The sequence below is a fragment of the Poeciliopsis prolifica genome, unplaced genomic scaffold (assembly GCF_027474105.1).
Source record: "Poeciliopsis prolifica strain line A6 unplaced genomic scaffold, Auburn_PproV2 SCAFFOLD051, whole genome shotgun sequence".
Classification (NCBI taxonomy): Eukaryota; Metazoa; Chordata; class Actinopteri; order Cyprinodontiformes; family Poeciliidae; genus Poeciliopsis; species Poeciliopsis prolifica.
Window position 1 is genome coordinate 3,611,562 of NW_026562426.1, and position 18,839 is coordinate 3,630,400.

The 18,839-nt window shown below is 38.8% G+C and overlaps 2 protein-coding genes and 1 pseudogene across 3 annotated transcripts; 1 reads left to right on the forward strand and 2 right to left on the reverse strand.

The window, feature by feature from the left end:
* Positions 1-3,765: 3,765 nt before the first annotated feature.
* LOC129378356 (protein S100-P-like) lies at positions 3,766-4,901 on the forward strand. Its single transcript, XM_055058679.1, has 2 exons — positions 3,766-3,995; positions 4,657-4,901. Exons 1-2 carry the CDS (start codon positions 3,858-3,860, stop codon positions 4,795-4,797), a joined length of 279 nt encoding a protein of 92 aa, XP_054914654.1. The 5' UTR covers positions 3,766-3,857; the 3' UTR covers positions 4,798-4,901.
* A 3,960-nt stretch (positions 4,902-8,861) lies between these two features.
* LOC129378357 (uncharacterized) lies at positions 8,862-17,295 on the reverse strand. Of its 2 annotated transcripts, none has more exons than XM_055058680.1 (8): positions 17,185-17,295; positions 16,207-16,246; positions 10,756-10,837; positions 10,293-10,625; positions 10,139-10,177; positions 9,928-10,038; positions 9,787-9,821; positions 8,862-9,073 (listed from the first exon to the last, which is right to left on the reverse strand). In XM_055058680.1, exons 3-8 carry the CDS (start codon positions 10,799-10,801, stop codon positions 8,951-8,953), a joined length of 687 nt encoding a protein of 228 aa, XP_054914655.1. In that variant the 5' UTR covers positions 10,802-10,837; positions 16,207-16,246; positions 17,185-17,295; the 3' UTR covers positions 8,862-8,950. The 2 variants fall into 2 exon arrangements, with proteins under 2 accessions (XP_054914655.1, XP_054914656.1); XM_055058681.1 differs by having other exon boundaries at positions 16,192-16,246.
* A 484-nt stretch (positions 17,296-17,779) lies between these two features.
* Positions 17,780-18,761, reverse strand: LOC129378306 (uncharacterized; annotated as a pseudogene).
* Between the last annotated feature and the right edge of the window lie 78 nt (positions 18,762-18,839).

The window sequence follows — 18,839 nt, forward strand, 5'->3', positions numbered from 1 at the left end:
CCAAATTACTGAGACATACTAACTCTGCAGCCGGGGGGAAGAAGTTTCACAATATGGACCCTGAATGGAAAGTGTGGTGTTGCCACGCTGCAGCATAATAGGTCAAAGGCAGGAAGTGGAAAGAGCAAGCGACTACATGATGGCCTTTGAGCCTTCAGTGTACTCCATATCAACACATCTTTGATTTTCTCTGTTGTGACCGTGTCTCAGTAATATTATCGGTCAAAATACTCATTATTGGAGAGCTTGCACACAGAGTGTTCTGTCCTCTGACTGGAACTTCCATACACCTACTGCTAAAACACTCCCAGCACTGCCGAACACACACATTTAAGATTAACGGGGGAATTCCTACAGCTATTTGCCAATAGAAGCGCTGCGGTGAGGAAAACACGACTTTCTTTCAGTTTGAAACAGCAGGACTGAACTACAGGTTCATGTCAATGGACTGACCACTTTATAAAATGCTAGCAAATTTTAGGCTACACAAGGTTTCACAAATGGCTTCCCAAAGACTTAAAACATAGCAGCATTCTTCAAGCTAGTTAGCTAGCAGCCGTTAGAAGACACAGAAGCCAGATGCTAAGACAAACCTGATGAAGAAGAAGCTTGAAAATGCAACTATGAGTCTCTTTGTGTGCTTCATTTTACAAAGTCTCATCGAGTCACAAAAACGATGATGCAATGTTAAATGCTGGTAAAACAGGCTAAAAAGCTCCTGTATAAAACAACAGGATCAATCCACCATACAATTATTCGACGTTAACGATCATTTAATATTGCTCATGCCTTATGTTGCGTGAGGTCACAGCGGACAACAAAACAAGTTTAGAGAAAAAGAAGTATAGAAAATATGAAGATAACACAAATGATGACTGTAAAAGAAAGTTGTTTTGTTTTACGGTTCAGTATTTGTATAGTCACATATTTTCGTAATTTTTTTGTGGAATTTAACTCCAAATTAAAAATTTGTAGAAAATCGACCTATTAATGTATTTTCTCATAGCGCATACACCGAAACATTTGAAAGACAATGCAGCTTGGGAATCTGAAATACGTAGCCACAATGCTACTCGACAAGCTGCTGCTAGCATTAGCAAAGCAGCTAATCCAGGTGTGCCAATAGTTTTCCTTGGCACTGATTGGCTGTGCCCCCAAGAGCAAAGATAAGGAAGATTGTGAATGTTAGTTTCTTCATAACACCACATCAATTTCCACTGTTCATATTAATGCATACAGAGTATATTTGGTTTTTGAACTACTATAATATGTACATGTTTAGAGGGGATCTCTAGTGTTTGGGAATTTTAGGTATTAGTAGGTGACTGTGGTCCCAAACACTTGCAAAATACGGGAGTCCATTGTAGTTGAAACAACAACGCATTCAGAAATAATAACTTTAAAGTTGCTAAGTTTGTCTGAGGAAATGCAGTGAGCTTTTTGGACAAGCACCCTTTGTGTATGTGCATTGTGCAAGAAAATGTCTTTTCACACATCCAACAGAGAGGACCAAAACAGAAGATGAGCTCAACTCAAACTTATCTGCAGAATCTGTTGAACAGATGCAGCAAATGCAAACGCTGCAGAGGTATCATGGGGGCCTTACCCACGGATGTACCGAGAGAGATTACAACAAGATAAGAAAGAGGTTACAGAAAACACCCAGAGAAGTATTTAGAAAAGGGTTTCAAATACAAATGATAGTGTAAAACAAATCAACAAAATCACATAAGGTCAGAAAGCCTCACACTGAATCTACTTCTCGTCCATGTTCCAAAGTGGAAGTGAGCTGATGTCAATTTTTTTTCATGGGCTTCTTTGATTTTGTCAGGTGGCTGAGACTTTGGAATCAACAGGATGTTTAAACACGACAATGACAAACACAGAACAAGATGTCAACTTAAGGCCGAACGCAAGCCGAAGCTCATTTTTGGACAAAAAAGAGAACGACCAAAGCTTAACCGATTCTGTCAACAAGAGTTGAATATGCTAATTCTAGCGAAAAATTGAATTAAAGGAGTGTGTGATTTGGATAAAGAAGTTCAATTTCTTATTGCACACTCACCCAAAAATTAGTGGATGTCTACGTTTCTCTTTGAGCCCCTATGTATAATTTTGATCCTGTGCAGATCAGATGGAATAAAATCCACATTAAATTAAATCATTTTCACTGGATTTGGTTCATAAAAACACTGCTGCTCTGTGTCATACAGTCAGACAAATTCAGAAAAAGAAGAGTTGAAACAAACCAACTAAAGGCCAAGCTCGATTTGACATTTGTGGCCAAAAATGTTGATGAAATCCAAGCAAAAGAAGAGACCTCTTTCCTGGTTGAAAAGTTCAACAAAACTCTAATTCACCTCACTGAATCAAAACAACTCTACATCATCACTTGATTACACCGATTTCATATCCCTTGAAGGGAGCAGAAGGTGTTAACCACCTACTGTGGCTTTTCTCATGGGCGGGTTTATTCTAGTTGCAGATAGACCTCGCCTTTTCATTTCGCCCTCGACAAACATATTCATCACACAAACATATTCATCACACAAACATATTCATCACATCCGTTGGACGGTCTTGTGCTCTAGGCTCTTTTGACAAAATACACATACAGTGCTGTCAAAGAGCATTTCTCCCCTTAGAGGTAACGTTTAACATTTTTAAGATTAAAAAAAAAGTATTATACCAAAATAACCAAAGTTAATACAAGAAGCAAACCTAAAAGGTTTTGGAAACCTGCCACACCTGGGTCTAAATACTGGCAGTCCCAAAGAGTCAAGAAGTCACTTAAATAGCACCTGATTGATAATCTTCAATGGGGAAGAAATCTGTAATGTGGACACTTATTATTTTACAGAACTGTAATGTAAAGTCATCCAATCTGACACAGATATATGGCCATCAGTAGGAGCTTGGCTGTCAGTTTTTATTCTCTATAGAATCATGCTGCACAAGATCAAGATAAACTTTATTCTTTCCAAGGAGCAATCTGTTTCACAGCCAGTAGAGAATAAATGCAAAGAAAACTCAAGATGCAGTTGTCAGAGGTACAAAAGTAACATTCAAGCTACAACCAGGATACAAATGTAGGCTGTACTTTCCTGTCTGGGCTTATCAGGTCACATTAACAATGAGGCTGACACCAGCAATGAACATATGTATCTTTTCTTGATGCTCTTTATAATAATATATCTGCAAGCAGATCCCTGTAGATAAAAATAAGGCAGAGAAAGCAGTTATTGACTGTGTGAGCGAAGGTAGCTTACTTTCAGAAACCCTAAGGGATTGTTTGCAGGAAATCAGGTGCACAAGTGAAAATACAAGCAAAAGCAAACACTTCTGTTCACGAAACCTGTTTGTGTTCGCTGGTGCACAGATGTATGGGCAACCACTGACCACAGTGAAATGTAGTGATTGTGGATTTCAACCTGTTTCGATATTGTGACCTTAAAAATAAAAATAAAAAAGAAAGAAGACTGTGATCTCCAATGTTTGCATCTGAGGTTGCACAATAAGATGATAACAACCTAAAGTATTAAAGTAATTTTATCTCCAGCTTAAGTCGACCCATCTTGTGGTTAAATTAATGACAGGCCCGCCCCTTAAATCAACAAGACAATGATAGAAGCCGGCTTTTAGTGGGTATGTACATTGGGTGGAGTATGGATGTTGTCTATGAAGTCGGAGCCACCACCTATAGTAAACATGCGGCATTGCTTAACCTTTCAAGGCTGGCACTCATCACTGGTCCCCGCAATATAAAAGCAGCCTCCACCTACTTGTGGCCCACACTTTGTGCATCCACCGCTCCGATTCTCCTCTGAGCTACACTGAGGACCAGACCGGCTGCAATCATGAGTCAACTGGAGATAGCAATGGCCACCCTCATACAAACCTTCGACAAATACGCTGGCTCTGACGGGAAGAAGAACACGCTGAGCAAAGCTGAGGTGAAGACTTTGGTGGAGAAGGAGCTGCCTGGGTTGCTCAAGGTACGTTGCTCACCTGGGGGGGAATGCCTGTGTACGTCAGGTTGGAAACAGACAAGATAATCATGCAGAGCTTATAGCATTGATATTAACAATGTCTATTGAGACAGTGCATCATTGCTGGGGAGCATATTTTGGACTACGGTACAAAAACACAAAATCTTACTAAGTACTTTTGTCTATTTTCTGGTGCAAATGTCTTAGTACATGTGAAATAAGACAAACTTAACGTACAAGTAGCTTTTCAGTGAGATAGAGGAAACTGTCAAAGGTAAACAATTTTGTGATATTCATTTTAAAAAGTCGGAGTTCTACTGGCAGATTATTTCACCTGTAACAAAACATTTTTCCCCTCAGTGATTATCTGCCTGTGCAGCTAGTACTATATGTTACTGAAAAGTTACTTGTGAGGTAATTTTGTCTTATTTCAAGTGAACTGAGATATACAAGAAATTAGACAAAAAATAGTCAGTCGATGTGCATCAAGGCTATTGTCTCTGCAGGGGTTATTGTACATTGAGACAAATTTTCATTGATTTCTATCTTCAAGGATCTTGTTTTTATCTAAAATATACCTATTTAACCAGCTAAAAGTGGTTCTAAAATGAGCTTGGTGAAAGTAAACTTACCAGTAAAACCTTCATTTGTTTTTCCTAATGTGCAGACAGTGAAGAATCCCGGCGAAGTGGACAAGCTCCTGAAAAGTCTGGACTTCAACGGGGACGCTGAGGTCGACTTCCAAGAGTTTGTCACACTGATCGTCGCCCTGACCTGCGCGGCACACGGCCGCTTCTCCAAACAGTAGAGAGCGAGGAGCCCAGGAGGCCCCGGGGCCACCACCGGCAGTAGCATGAAAAACTCATTGTACTTACTGTTACTTTGGGGCAAATAAAGTGATTCACACATGTACCTTGTGGTGCAATGTTTTTGTTAAACAGTTGTACCAGTAGGATGTTTTCAACAAGTGAAAGTACTAAAAAGAGAAATAAATAATGAAAAAAGGGGGAAGGAAGTTTTTGCAGTGGGTTGTCTGCTGTTGTGTGGAAATTTCTTGGGAGGATGAAACCGAAACTTTTGTGCACTAGATTCTGATCTGACACAAAATCCTGCTGAAGTTCCTTAAACTTCACTTACCCACAAGGTTTTTCACATTTTTCTCAACAACTGATTCACGCAACTCGATAACTGCTGAAACAAAGTCACCTCATAAAACTTTCAGTATGTCATTGACATGTATTTGTTGTGTTCCACTCCATTAAAAATGAAGACAGGTGAAAATCAAACCAAACGTTTTGCTGAATAAAACAAAAGGAAATGTAACCTGCATGTGATTTTTCACTGGAAAATATTTGGTATGATAAATACCAAAGCCATGCTCTTCTCAAGCCTGTCCTAGATCTTTTATTTTCAAAGCCAGAGACTACAGAGTCCGTCCAGACAACTCATAGAGTGCACTCAGGCCCGTACATCATGTTCTGTCTCACATATCAGATTACCAGCGATCGCAAACTTCCTCATTGAAATACTCAGACTTCCTCATGCCGACAAAGTCGTCTTTTAAAAGTTCTGCAGTTGGTCTGCTGCCCTTGCAAACATCTCAAGCGAGCGGTCGAGCTGTGGTCTCTTCTCGGCAAAGTCAGCCACGAACAAACCTTTTTTCCCTCCTCTCAAGCTGTTTCTTAAGCAGGGCTATTTTTGGATTTGAGTGGGTGTTTAAAGTAAACACAGCAACACCTAATGATCTCATTAAGGTTTAAAGTTATCCTGGGGTAAAAAAATGAATAGATAATAACCTCCTGAAGATCAAAAGCGTTGATATCTGACCTCCCAGTGACAAACAGTAACAAAGTACATTTACTTGAGTTCTGTACTGAAGTACATTTTTTGAGTATCTTTACTTGAGTGTCTGATTTTGTGGGAACTTAAGACTTTCACTCCACTGCATTTCAAAGACAAACAATATACTTTTGACTCCACTACATTTCCAGGAAGCTTGACGGTATTAGTTCTTTCTGGCTAGCTTTGCAGCCGGCTGAAACAAGCTGCTTCTGTTTTTCTTTACTGAAATGATATTGACTGATATGATATGCATTGCATGAATTACCTGGTTCAAAGAAATAAATTAGCTGAGAGTATTAGGAATATAAAATTGAACATTGTTGATTTAGTGCAGGAACATTCAGGGAGCAGAGGATGTCAGGCCTTATTTTATTTCTTAAGGCAGTTATTAGTTTTATTTCTGGCAGTGCTTCCTTGAGTTGTTTGCTAACCACCAATGTAACAGATCAGAAGACGATGAAAATTAAGACGGTTGGAGAAGTTCAAACCAAAGCTGGTATAAAGCAGCCGTGATTTTTTTAAAAAGGATTTTCATGCTTAAGTTTTTACAGGTGGTGTGGACATTGTGTAGCTGAGTGGCTCCACATGCCAATTCTCAGTGGCATCAGTTACAAGGTTGTGCAAAAGCACTCAGAAAACAAGATGTACTTAAATGATGAAGTATGAATTAGGTCATTTTGAATACATATTTTTAGTACTTTTAAATACTTCATTCTGGAAGAAAACTGCTTATAAGCTCCAACAAACCTGAGACTGCGGCAGAGTTTCCTTTTACAGCAGTGCAACAACGATGAACAAAAATACAATTAGTTATGTTAAAAAGATTAAGGATGTATAAAGTGATTTTTGTCTTCCTGTTTCTCCTGTGATGCAGGTAGGAACGTCACCAGGACACACACACACACACGCACACACACACACACACACACACAAGCACACGCACACACACACACACACACACACACACACGCACACACACATTCAAATCTTAGGGAAATTTAGAAAGGCCAGTTATCTTAACAGCCATGTTTCTGGACTGTGGGAGGAAGTTGGAGTATCCAGGGTTTGAACTCAAGACCTTCTTCTTGCTTCCTGCTACTTTTCACTTAGGTGGTTTTTGTGAAATTTGTTTGACCCACTTAGTTCCAGTTATTTTCATTGTGTGTCACTCAGACTAGCAGCAGCAAAGCTTTTTCTTTCACCCGCTGCAGATTCTTGCACAGGTCACTGAGTTCTTTCTATAGTGGGACCACGGCCATTTAGGGTACGACACGTTCTTTCTACACTCACAACACTCGCATAACAAAGCCAGGAAAAGGGGGAGATGTGTGATCTTGTGTTTTCATTCAAAATAGTTTTTTTCAATACGATCTACATGAGATCAGTAGGATCTTATGTAGATCACATATGCTGGTTTGATCACAAGCAGAGATCCATGGTAAGTCTATAGCGATTTTTCCATTACAAATTTTAAAAAAAATTAGCATTCCGCTAATGTAAAAATAACAACACAATTTTGCAATTGCGCTTTTTCCACTAAATAGGAAATGCAATTAAAATCACATGTGAATAAACTTGTTCATGTGATAACTCATTTAAAAACAAAAAAGCAGCGTCACCATCCTCCAACTACTTCCTGTCATCTTTTTCATGGTTTGTGCGAGTGTCAACATCTCATTGTTGATTATGTGACGTGAAAGAAGTGTTTTCTTTGCAGTTTTGCCAAATACAGTATTTTTCCTTTGACCCCCAAAAAGAAAAGAAATTTAAAAAAACACGAGGTAAGACACTTCTAACATTGTCTCTCCTTCGAGACTGATTTGACATGAGGATTATGACATTTGCAGGCCATGAGGATGATTCATCTGCAGAGGCTTTTGCTGTGACTACAGCCTCAGTCTTCCTGATGATTGTGTAACCTACTGACCCAGACTGATAGTGCTGTGCCTGCGAATGTCTTCCTCAGCCTCTAAATGCTGAGTTTTCATGCTTGGGATGTTTCATATCACACCAGGCTTTTCTTGTCCTTGTCAGCTCTTTATTGCTGAAACGTAATCCACAGTCAAACAGCTGTCAAGTAAACTCAGTCTGTTAAGGCGTTTGTCCAAAGTCTCAGAATTACCGAGATCCGTCGGTACAAAAACCAAATGATGTTCCGTGGACAGATAGAGCCAGAGACAAAGAGTCGCAGTGTGCTCACCGATGTGTTTTCTCCTTTCGGATGTCAGGCCACAAGATGAGCCGGGACACCGAGGTGCATCATCTGACCCGGGACGGGTGGCTTTAAAATTGAATGACTTATTCATGACTGCACTTGTCTGTCTCCTCACATGGACTGGGGTTCAGCAGCATACCTGTGGTCAAAAGCTCTGACCACCGACAAGGCCGAGGCTGAAGCCAATGGGGAAAATTTTGCTATACAAAATGATTCAATTATTTTTTATTGATGGAAGTATGCTGAGCTAAATGATGTCAGCTCAGTTAAGGTGCTAAACTTTGCACAGAAATTAGAGATGACTAGTAAAAGTAAAGGTAAAGGTAATTTAATTTATAAACCATATTTTCAGCAACAAGGCAATACAAAACAAAAAACAAAAGCGTGTGTGTATGTGTGTGTGTGTGTGTGTGTGTGTGTGTGTGTGTGTGTGTGCCTGTGTGTGTGTGCGTTGGTGCATGTGTGTGTGTGAGCGCGTGGTCTGTGGATGCCTCCTCTTTATTTCAGTTGCTCTCAGACCACACTCTGCTGTCTCTTCCTGTCAATGTCTCTGTATCTCACTCCTCACACAGCAGGCCACTTAACTGTCTTATTGAGGAAGTCCAACAATCTGACTTATCCTTCAGTTCAACACCATTCTGTGTGTTGTGAGACAAAAAGCAGACAACCCAAGAAAATGAAACTTTTATGTTTAACAGAAATAAAGAAGCCACGCTGAGATGGAGATAAATTGAACACATTAATAGAGTTTCTAACGAAGTAAAATACACATTATATATATGTTTTTATTTTTATTTTTACTATGCACTCATATTACAAGCAGATGTATTGAACCAAAAGATCAGTAAATCAATGTGATAGAATCTGCTTCATTTTCCGCTGCAGTTCCTGTTGCTTCCTGAGTCTATCGGGTGGCAGCATACACAACATGTGGCTCCAGTTCTCTCTGAGGTCCAGACCTGTGGCTCTTTTTGGCCTTTGCTTGGAAAGTCAGAGCTGCATAGTTCAAATCATCTGGATCCACATTCTGAATCCCAGAAAGAAAAAACTCATCACATGATAGTCAAATGGGGAATTATGTGAATTATTGATCATTGAAAAAGTAAAGTAAATAGTTGAATGGCCTTAGTGCATTGAAAATTCAGACAATATTGAAATAAAAAGTTGTTGTTGTTTTTCTTTGTCATTAAAGGAAACACACAACAAATTGGGAGGTGCCTCTTCTTCAGTTATCCTGTTGTGAAGTGTCGATCTTTTAGTCTCGTTTTGAGATTTTGTTTTTGTTGTTTTAACAGAGCTACAATTATTGTTCAGACTGCAGACAAATCTTTCTGCCATGCCCCAATCCAGTGAAAGTTGCTAACAGTTGAATTAATCTTTTACACATTTATCAACCAACTGTATTAGTTACAAAATCCAAAAGCAACTAATGCAACATCTCTCAGTTTCTGCTGTGTTCTAATGAAAGAACTTAATTCAATTTTTATGTGTTTTCAAAGATAAAAATTTGCTTTATTTTGGGGAAAGCGGTTTGATTTATTATAATTAGTGCTGTGCAACAGTACTAGGTTAGATATCAGTTAAAGAAGCAGCACATAGCATCTGAAATAAAAATTATATTGTTGAGCTTGAACAATAAATGGTCAATTGTAGAGCTATGCAGGAAGAGATAAATCATCTGATCAACTGCAAAATTTGAAATCATTCATACAGGTTAATTTAGATTATTACTCAGTTTACCTTGTTTCTTTCTTTCTGCAGTTTTACCCTTGAAGCTGAAATAGAAAAGGAAAAGTCTGGTTAGTTTATTTATTTACATATTTATTGTTCTGTTCTAAATTAGCTTGGAATAAGTTGTAAAGTAATATAATCAAACTGTACCTCTCTCAAGTCTTCTGTTCTTAACAGCCAGAACAACAACAGCGACAGAGAGAAGAGCAGTCAGAGCACCTAAAATCCCAGGCATCAGGTCCATCACTTTGTCCGCAGCTTCTGTTAATTTTTACGTTACATTCTTTTTTCATCTATTCAGCAGAGTGTTTTTTTACTGCAGTATAATCCAGGAAACTCTTATCTAAGACAAATAACCTACTTTTCTTATCAGAATCCTCTTCTTTGGAGTCTCCATTAGCTGAAAATATAGATGACATTTTTTGGTCAGTTATTTCTTTTTTTAAATTTCACAATAACTTTGTATTATAATAGTGATGTTCTTAGATTATTAAGGTACACCGAGTCAGCCTTACCTTTAATGATCAACTCTGTTGCACTGCCAATAATTGTATGTTTCTTTACATAAAATCCACAGAAATACAACCCGGAGTCCATCAGGTCCACATGTTTGATTTGAAGAAATAAAGCTGTCTTGTTGGAACTCATGATAAATTTTTCCCAGTGGAATCCATCACAGTAGGAAGGTTCACCTTCAGAACCGTACATGGAGGAGATGCAGCTGGGTTTGGTTCCATTAATCACTCTGAACCAGTCTGTCTGGGTTGGAGATGAAGAAATGTTGGGGCAGAACAGAGTGATGTCTTCACCAGGATGGACGTCCACAGTTAGAGACTCACAGATCCAACCTGAAACAAACAGATTCAACTCTAAGATCACAAAAGCAAATCAGTAAGAATGGAATACTGATTCACGTTACAGTTCAAGAACACAGTTAAAATGGAGTCCATGTTGAACATAATTTAATATCATACTTACTGTGGCTGTAGAGAAGTATAACTATTATCTGCATGAAGCTCTCCATTCTGTGTACAACAACGTCTCAGTTTGGCCGCTTCTTCTGCAGGGGGATTTATTAGAAAGGGGTGTGGTGAACAGTTCATTTCACGTCACAAGGTTGGTGTTCCTCTTGACCATGTTTAACTTTTTGAAATTTTTAACTTCAATTTAAACAAATTACATTTTTAAATACCATCAGCAAGCTAACAAACCATTTTTGATTATTGTCAAATACTAATGGTTGTATGGCAACCTGTCATTCTACAGTAGTCTCATGAAGAGGATGTGCAGAGTTGTCCATAATTATTGCAATTTTTTCAGGAGAATCCTTCATCTCCACCATTACTTCCATAGATTCAACAGCAGTCCACTGAACAGAACCAGCCATGTTCATCACTCTGTTTAGGTTTTTTAAAATGGCCGACCTGATGCTGCTGCACCAACACATGATGCCAGAAGAGATTACACTCCCCACAACAAAGTTATAGAAATCTGAAACAGTTTACAGCAAACTTTGAAGGATCCAAGCTTCCTCAAAGTGTCCAATCTGCTCTGTCCCGCCTGGTGGATGGCTTCACTGTTGACTCTCTGGTCCAGTCTGTTGACCAGGTGAACACTGAAGTATTTATGCTCCTCCACCACCTCCCGCTTTTCTCCCATGATGGGAAGCATGTTTCACCAAACCTAGTTTGTTTTGAAGTCTACAATCATCTCCTCTGTTTTGTTTAAACTGAAAATGATAAAATTGCTACAACACCATGTCACAAAGCGGTGAACCAGCCTGTTTCTGCATATAAAATGACTTTGACTTGTTCTGTTTTGAAGTGTAGAGAGTGAAATGAAGTGATGAAAGAAAATGCCCCTTTGGTGCTGCTGTGCTGCTGACCATCTGCCTCTAGAGAGCCGTTTAGTCTCACAAACTATGGTCAAACTATGGTCTGTTTGTCAGTAGTCATTGATACAGATGGTCTAGTCATTAATACAGAGAGACAAATCAAGCTTTGCCCAGATGTGGTGTCCTGGTTTAATGCCTTATTTATGAGGCAGTTGTGTTGTCACGTCACACCACTAGAGGGAGTAACAGACTGTAAGGACGCAACTAGGGAACAGAATTAGAAGCATATCGAGCAACATAAAGCTCTAAGAACTGTAAACTAAAGTCAACAAAATAGTGAAAATCAAATATATGCTGAGTGTGGCTCCACTTCGTTTGACTGAGGATATGACATGTAGGCACTTCAACTCCAACATCAAAGCAATAAGTACCTTTCAAGGGTCCTGATATCTGCTGGTTTGCTGACTCAGATGGGCCAACAGGAGTCTCACTGAGACCTTCATAAATTGAGATGTTGTCATGTTGTCATAATTGAAGACAAATGAATGAGACCCCTGGAACCACAACAATGGAGCCTTCTCTTGGGTCAGGGTAACATATGTCAAAAACACAGATGGCAAAAACACTCTCACCTCCATGTGGTAAATTGCCTTTACTTATTGCTTTATCAAGACTGGAGAATCCCAGAGTACTCAGTCATTCATGCGCACATCCAACTGCCCTGAGACAGTCTAACAGAGGCCACGAAGCAGCACCACTGGGCCCTCTGACCACCACCTGCAGACAAGGCCTTGCCCAAGGACACAACAACAGAGACAGACAGAGCTTGGGATTGAACTGGCAACCAGGTTCTGGTTTACAGGATGAACGCCCTGCACTATTGCCATCCATCATCTGGAAAATGACATCTGAGGAGATCAATACCTTGACTGTTAGCTCAGTATGATTAATAGTTTGGGAATTTTTCAACATCTACAAAAAAAAATAGAGATGAATTTGTTAGCTTGTTTCTTAGTTTTGTTGAGAATATATGAAAATGTTACACGGGTGAGTTTTGGTAGGGAAATATTAAAAAATACTGTTAATATACACAATCAGAATCTGAATAGACCCTTTCGTCAGCATGACTTTGCTTCCTGTATTGATTCCAGGAAGCAGAGGGTAGATGCCCTTCATATCCCTGTTAAGCAGTGTTTAACATACAAGCTTGGCAGCTGTAAACATCCGTCTCATTATACAGGAAGCCAAGTTTATATAATAAAATGCAAACTAATATCTTTAAATTGTGTGACCTCAATTCATTTTGGTGCAGAAAGCCATCTGTGGTCTTTTTTGTTTTGGTTTGGTTTGGGGGGTTTTTAGCGTAGGCTACGCCTCCTATTGGCATAAATAAATCATTGCATTTGACAAAATATCCACTCTTCTCTTCTGACACTCAATGCATGTTAAAGTTGTCAAAAGACTCATCACTGCTGATGTGCATTTTTTTAACTCTACCCTGAAATGCATCGTCCAGGTGGAGTTGTCTGCTGCTTCTTTGGGTATGACTGCTGGACTTGTGACTAATTTGACATGATGTGTGTCAAATATTTTCATGAAGCTTGTATGTCGCTCTTAGAACAACTGATTGACAAATTATTTGAGAAAAACTGTCAAAAATGTCTTTTGAATTCACTAGTAAATCCTGTGTTTTTAATTTTAATGTTTTTAATATAGAAGATAGAAGATAGAAGATATAGAAGATATAAGAATGAATGGCAGTCTTCAGTGTTTTGGGTGTTTTTGTGGTTTTATTTTGGTTACTTTCAGCAGAGAAGAGCTCCTGGATGTCAGACGGTCCTCTCTGCACATTTATTCTCCATTTTCTTTGGGTTGAGTTTCACTGAGATCTTGGTTGAGCAGTCCTCGATGGTACTTAACAGGTAAATGAGCAGGTGAGCTCATTAAGCTTCAGCAAAGTGAACTTTACACTCCAGTGTGAAACTCTCGAGATTTTCAGATGACACCATTGTGTCATTGATCTGACAGGATCAGCTGGTCCACTGCTGCAGCAGAACCAGATGGAACTCAACACATTGAAGACTGTGGAGATGACAGCAAGTGTCTGGAGAACAGCCCTTAACCTCACTATGTCCCTCATCCTCAACAACATGGTGTCTCCTTTGTCACTCTGTTGCCATCTATAATTTTTTCAAAAAATCCAAGGAAATGTTTGAAGTGAGGCATCTTCTTTTAGATCTGTAGTAACTAAAAGAGTACCAGTACTTTGTAAATAAAACAAAGTACTGGAAATTCTATGAGAAGATCTTAATTTATCGGGCTGAGACCTCAGCAAGTTGTGTATTGATGTCAATAATAAAGAGCAACTGAACAGTCATAAAGTTTGGCAAAAACCTGGTAAAAAGCCACTCATTAGATTCAGGTGTGCTGGAGCAGGGCTGCATCTAAAACCTTCTAAAGGTTACTATGGATACAGCATAATAGTTTTAAAAATGTGTTTGTGTGCAAACCACCAAGGATATCAGTATAAAGACCTGGAACACAGAGGAGTAGAGGGTCGGGACATTTCTTCAGACAATTGGTGGAGAATGTGGTGCACAATCTCACTTGAGAGGATCTTGAATGCATCTAGATAAGATTAATAAATCAGACAAGCTGAATATCACGTTGTTTCACAGAAACCAACAAACTCATAATCTGGTTCAATGAAATAACTTTTTTTTAAGGACCAAACTATGTCTCTATTGTGGGGGACATTACTTGCAACGCATCTGTTTTTGTCAATCAGAGTGCTAACACTAAGAAACATAAAATAAACTGACTGTGGCTCTAAACCTTCTCTTTTTCTGTCAACATTCTTTTAAAAAACACAACAGCTCTTGAGAAGCCTGTCGGGTGAACCTTCCAGGGAATAAAGTTATCGCTTGGAAACTTATTTCGATTCAGATATTTTATATACATTCAAATCTGCTTACAGTTGTTTAAAACACACTAATCCCAACAGCGCCTCCTTCAGTTTTCAAACCCACAAGTTTCAAACCCATCAGTTCTCTCTTGCAGTTTTTATTTTGCTATTTTTCTTTTTTGCTCCTCATGGTTTCAGTTCACATTGATCATACAAAATAAGATGAATCTGTAGCTTGTGGGTCTGGCACCATGCTTTGTATGGACTATGTTTAGGTCCTGTTTCTGTTTTAGGGTCTTGTGTATATATAGGCGACACATCTGTGGTTTCCTACGGCGCTGCCAGCTGTGTGTGAGAAATATTCTATTTAGAGAAGCTTCGAGTCAGAGAATGAGTCTGGCGAAGCAACAAACACATTCAACCACTTGTCAAATATTTAAAAGATACAAAATTAGCTGAGAGGATTTAGTATGTATGCGTGTGAGTGTATAAGTATGAATATAATTTAGTTATATTATGATTTGAAGATGTATAGGAAAATGAATTTCTGAATTACATCTCCATCCAGTTGATAGCAGTAATACACAAAGTCTGTAAACTGCCAGAAAACCATATAGAAGAAGAAGAAGAAGAAGAAGAGCATGAGTCCATTGGTTAAGAAAATGTCTGAGATTTGTAGCCTGAAGAAACAAACACATGTTGGCTTCATACTCTGTGATTGCAGCCTTGGGCTAACATTTCATATCAATAACACTAAGATTAGCTTAGCAAAACTGCTAAAACTGCTGTTCCCTTTTCTGATTCAAAAAAGTCAACACTTTATCAATTGCGTTTCTTTGCATATCCACATGGACTAAATGCTTGACTGCTTTGATCTAATTGACTTCAGAAACTGTTTATATTGGACCTAGAAAATGATTAAACACTACTTATTATTTCATAAACAGGAATTTGTTCACACCAGAATCACCCCACTATGGTGGTAATCTTGATTAAAGCAAGATATACCTTTGCTACGTCTATGAAGGAAGCTTCAAGTTCTGCTGGAGATCTTAAAGATGACAATGACAAAAGGTTGAATTGGTAAGAAATGGAGCCAAGAGGGACATGGTAATGCTGGAGGAGCAGCGGAGATCCACGGCTCAGGTGGGAGAACAAAACGAACAAGAATCAGGCAGAAAGTCTGAGAAAAGGAGCAAGTGAAAGATGGCTTATGCTAAGGCTAAGAAACAATACATGCAAAATCTAATGTAAAAAGAAAGGGTAAGCATAAATTATTTTCTATAATAATATTAATAAACACTAGTTTTTGAGTTGATCTGTTACATAAAATCCTAATAACATATATTGAAGGTTTGTTGTTAAGTGGCGACATAATGTCATGGTTAAGTTTTAAATTATATGAATACTGGAGCACTTTACAGTAATATTTAGATTTTTAAAAATATTAGTAAAATGATGAAAATCTATTATCACTATGAATTTATGGAAGAAATGCAGTCAAAATGTCTTCAGTTCAGTTTCTCTGCCTTGATATAAACACATTTAGTCCAGACGGAGTTTGTCCGTCTTGCTGACAGATTTGTCTGGACATAGTTTCTCATGTTGGACCTGCAACAGGATTAGTCACAAAATAAGTTCTACAATGTTACACAAATGTGAATAAAATGCTGACCTGAGCATGACATACCTCTGCTGGGGTTGTGGTGGTGAAAATCCTACACAAGACCCTAAAAGCAAATTGCAAATGTTTGTTACCTCCAGTAGCAACATTGCAGATGCAAATGGAAAACGTTTCTGGTACCAAAGCAGCAGTTTGTCTGCTTTGGTACCAGCTTAGTTTTTTTTTTTAGCAGAACTCACCATTGCACTAGCTTCATGCAGTTACAGCTGTATTTATGTTAACAGTAAAACATTAAAACACCATGTTACCAGTGTAACATTGACTTTTTATTCAAAATTAAAAGTCAATTCAGACTAAGGATCCCAGATAAACACCCAGGGCGCAGATGGTGAGGATGATGGAGAAGATGAATATCGCAGCGTTGGGATCGACCGTAAAAATGCTTTGAGACGTTACAACATCTGCATGAAAATGAGTAAAGGAGCATTCAGAGTTCTGGATTTCTTTGTGATAAACACAGATCATGCAGAATTATACAGTATGTACATCACTGTATGCTGCTGAAATTACTCTGTAAATTGTAACATTGTATCTAACTTAAAAAGATGAGTGAATGTAACTTGCTCAAAGTTTCAACATTCAAACTAAGTCCAGTTAATTTTTTGGGTGTATAAAAATTACAATGTTGACTTTAATCTCATAAAATGAATATATCTTATTTTTAGTCATGATAAACACTTGATTTAAATAAGTCGAGGGCCTCTTGAGGCAAAAACGTTTTAAAAATGAGTTTAGTTCATTTGAAGCAATGTGAGGAGAATCACATCACTGGGAGTGGCCAGCATTTCTAATTAAACTCCTTTTTTAATTGCCACAAAGATCAGTTTGAAGATGTTCAAATTGCTAAAATTCCATAAGTTAATGTTACTCACTCTGTTAATTTAATAAAAACTACAAAAACGAGGCAATGAATTTTTATGTATTTTTTAAGTAAGGAGAACTTGTAAGTTTTTACAGTGTACATGCATTGTGGTGCTGCCTTACTGTGAATAATCCTGGTTCATTTTCCCAGCAGTACATGTCTACACGCAGTCACAATACAGTGGTACATCATCAGAGTGGATGGTCTTCAGGAAAAGCTTGTGCATCCACGTTTCTCCACTTCCTGCCCTCTTACAGCAAATGGTTTCATCTCCAGGCGAGTAAATGATGTCTGCAGGAGAGGCATGAAGGTTTTTCAACCACGTGACTGTGGTGTGTCCTGCTGAGCATTGACCAGCTGATGGTCACTGAATCTCCTGTCTGAACTGAGCGGGTCTCTGGCTGCTGGGTCACAGAGTCGCTGCTGAACGTCAAGCCTTGGAAAACAGATTAGATTAAATGTCATGACTAGCACAACATCGGCTTAATTAGAAATTAACTCTCAAAGATATTAGTTCCTTTAAGAAACAGAAATGTTCCTGATCCAAACTGAACCTTATCCCGGTGCATCTCCCCACAGAAGTATGTTCTGATATGAGATATCGTCCCATGATATCATTATGGGACAATATCATCAACATTGTCCCATGAAGTTGCTTATATCCTCAGGCGACTGCTGATGCTGTCAAATTCAACTGAGAAACGATTTTGAGATTCATCAGCAACTCCGATTGTTGCGATTGTCAACTGTTGCGATCGGCTGCAGTTTTCCTCCTGCCGTCACTTTGTACCACATTCTTTTCACAGCTGCACTCTGCATGCTGCATTCGATGGCGGCCAACTCTCTGAGCTTCAGTGTCTGAACAGAAACAGGCTGAGAGATTTCACTGAACTCGGTTTCACCTGAGATTAACACACATTTTATCAGCTCTGTGTTTGAAGACAGAGAAAAAGGCTGAACATGAAAAGAAAAAAATTACCTGTTACTTGTGTTTATTTTTCATTCTGTACACTATGAAAATTCAGAAACATGTCTTCATTTCTTAAACAGAAGCTCATTGAGACTTCTACTTACTCGTGAGTGTCAGTCTTTCTCTGTTTCCAAACATAATCTGCCCACAGGAACTAATGACACAACAGTTGATCCCAGCATCAGACACATTCAGGTCCTTAAGAGGCAGGTTGTACACACAAGTGTGTGTTGGTGTGTTGGGATTTCTCTCTTATCGATCTCTCTTGCCTCCTTGAGTGTAAAAGAGTCCTGGGTGGGATTCTTCAGACTTCCTGAATCAGTAAAAGTCTCGTCCTCCACCACAGCTTCCAGTCTGTACTGTGCAGTTTAGAGTCATGGCTTCTCCTGGCTGAACGCTCTCAGGTTCTGACTGAAGGGCTGCAGGTTGGCTGTCAGAACCTGAGTCTTTAATAATGACTGTTGCACCTTCTGAAAAGCTCACAATTAGCCCGGAGGTGAATGTGCAGTACTAAGTGGCTGAATCTGACATCTTAAGGTTAGAAGGTTAGCTGGTTTGTTGTTCGTTTGTTTTTCTAATCAGGGTAAATCTGGAATTGTTCTTGAATTCTCCATGGAAAATGTTTCCTGGATTATATGCAAATAAACTAGAGATGAGTTTTGGATTCTGTCCCAGAGTTTGTTTGTACCAGCAGATTCATGCTGACTCATCGCCTTCATAGAACAACATGAGGTCACCTGACCTCCAGCAGAAAGCTGCTCTTCAGATGAAGAGCAGGAAATGTCAAAACAGAAGGTGGAACTGAAA

Coding starts and splice junctions, on each gene's coding strand:
- LOC129378357 (XM_055058680.1), bottom strand. CDS start 10,801: ATGGAGAGCTTCATGCAGATAATAGTTATACTTCTCTACAGCCACA. Junction 9,822..9,927: donor GAACAGAAGACTTGAGAGAG/GTACAGTTTGAT, acceptor TTTCTATTTCAG/CTTCAAGGGTAAAACTGCAG. Junction 9,074..9,786: donor TGCAGAAAGAAAGAAACAAG/GTAAACTGAGTA, acceptor TCTGGGATTCAG/AATGTGGATCCAGATGATTT.
- LOC129378356 (XM_055058679.1), top strand. CDS start 3,858: ATGAGTCAACTGGAGATAGCAATGGCCACCCTCATACAAACCTTCGAC. Junction 3,996..4,656: donor AGCTGCCTGGGTTGCTCAAG/GTACGTTGCTCA, acceptor CCTAATGTGCAG/ACAGTGAAGAATCCCGGCGA.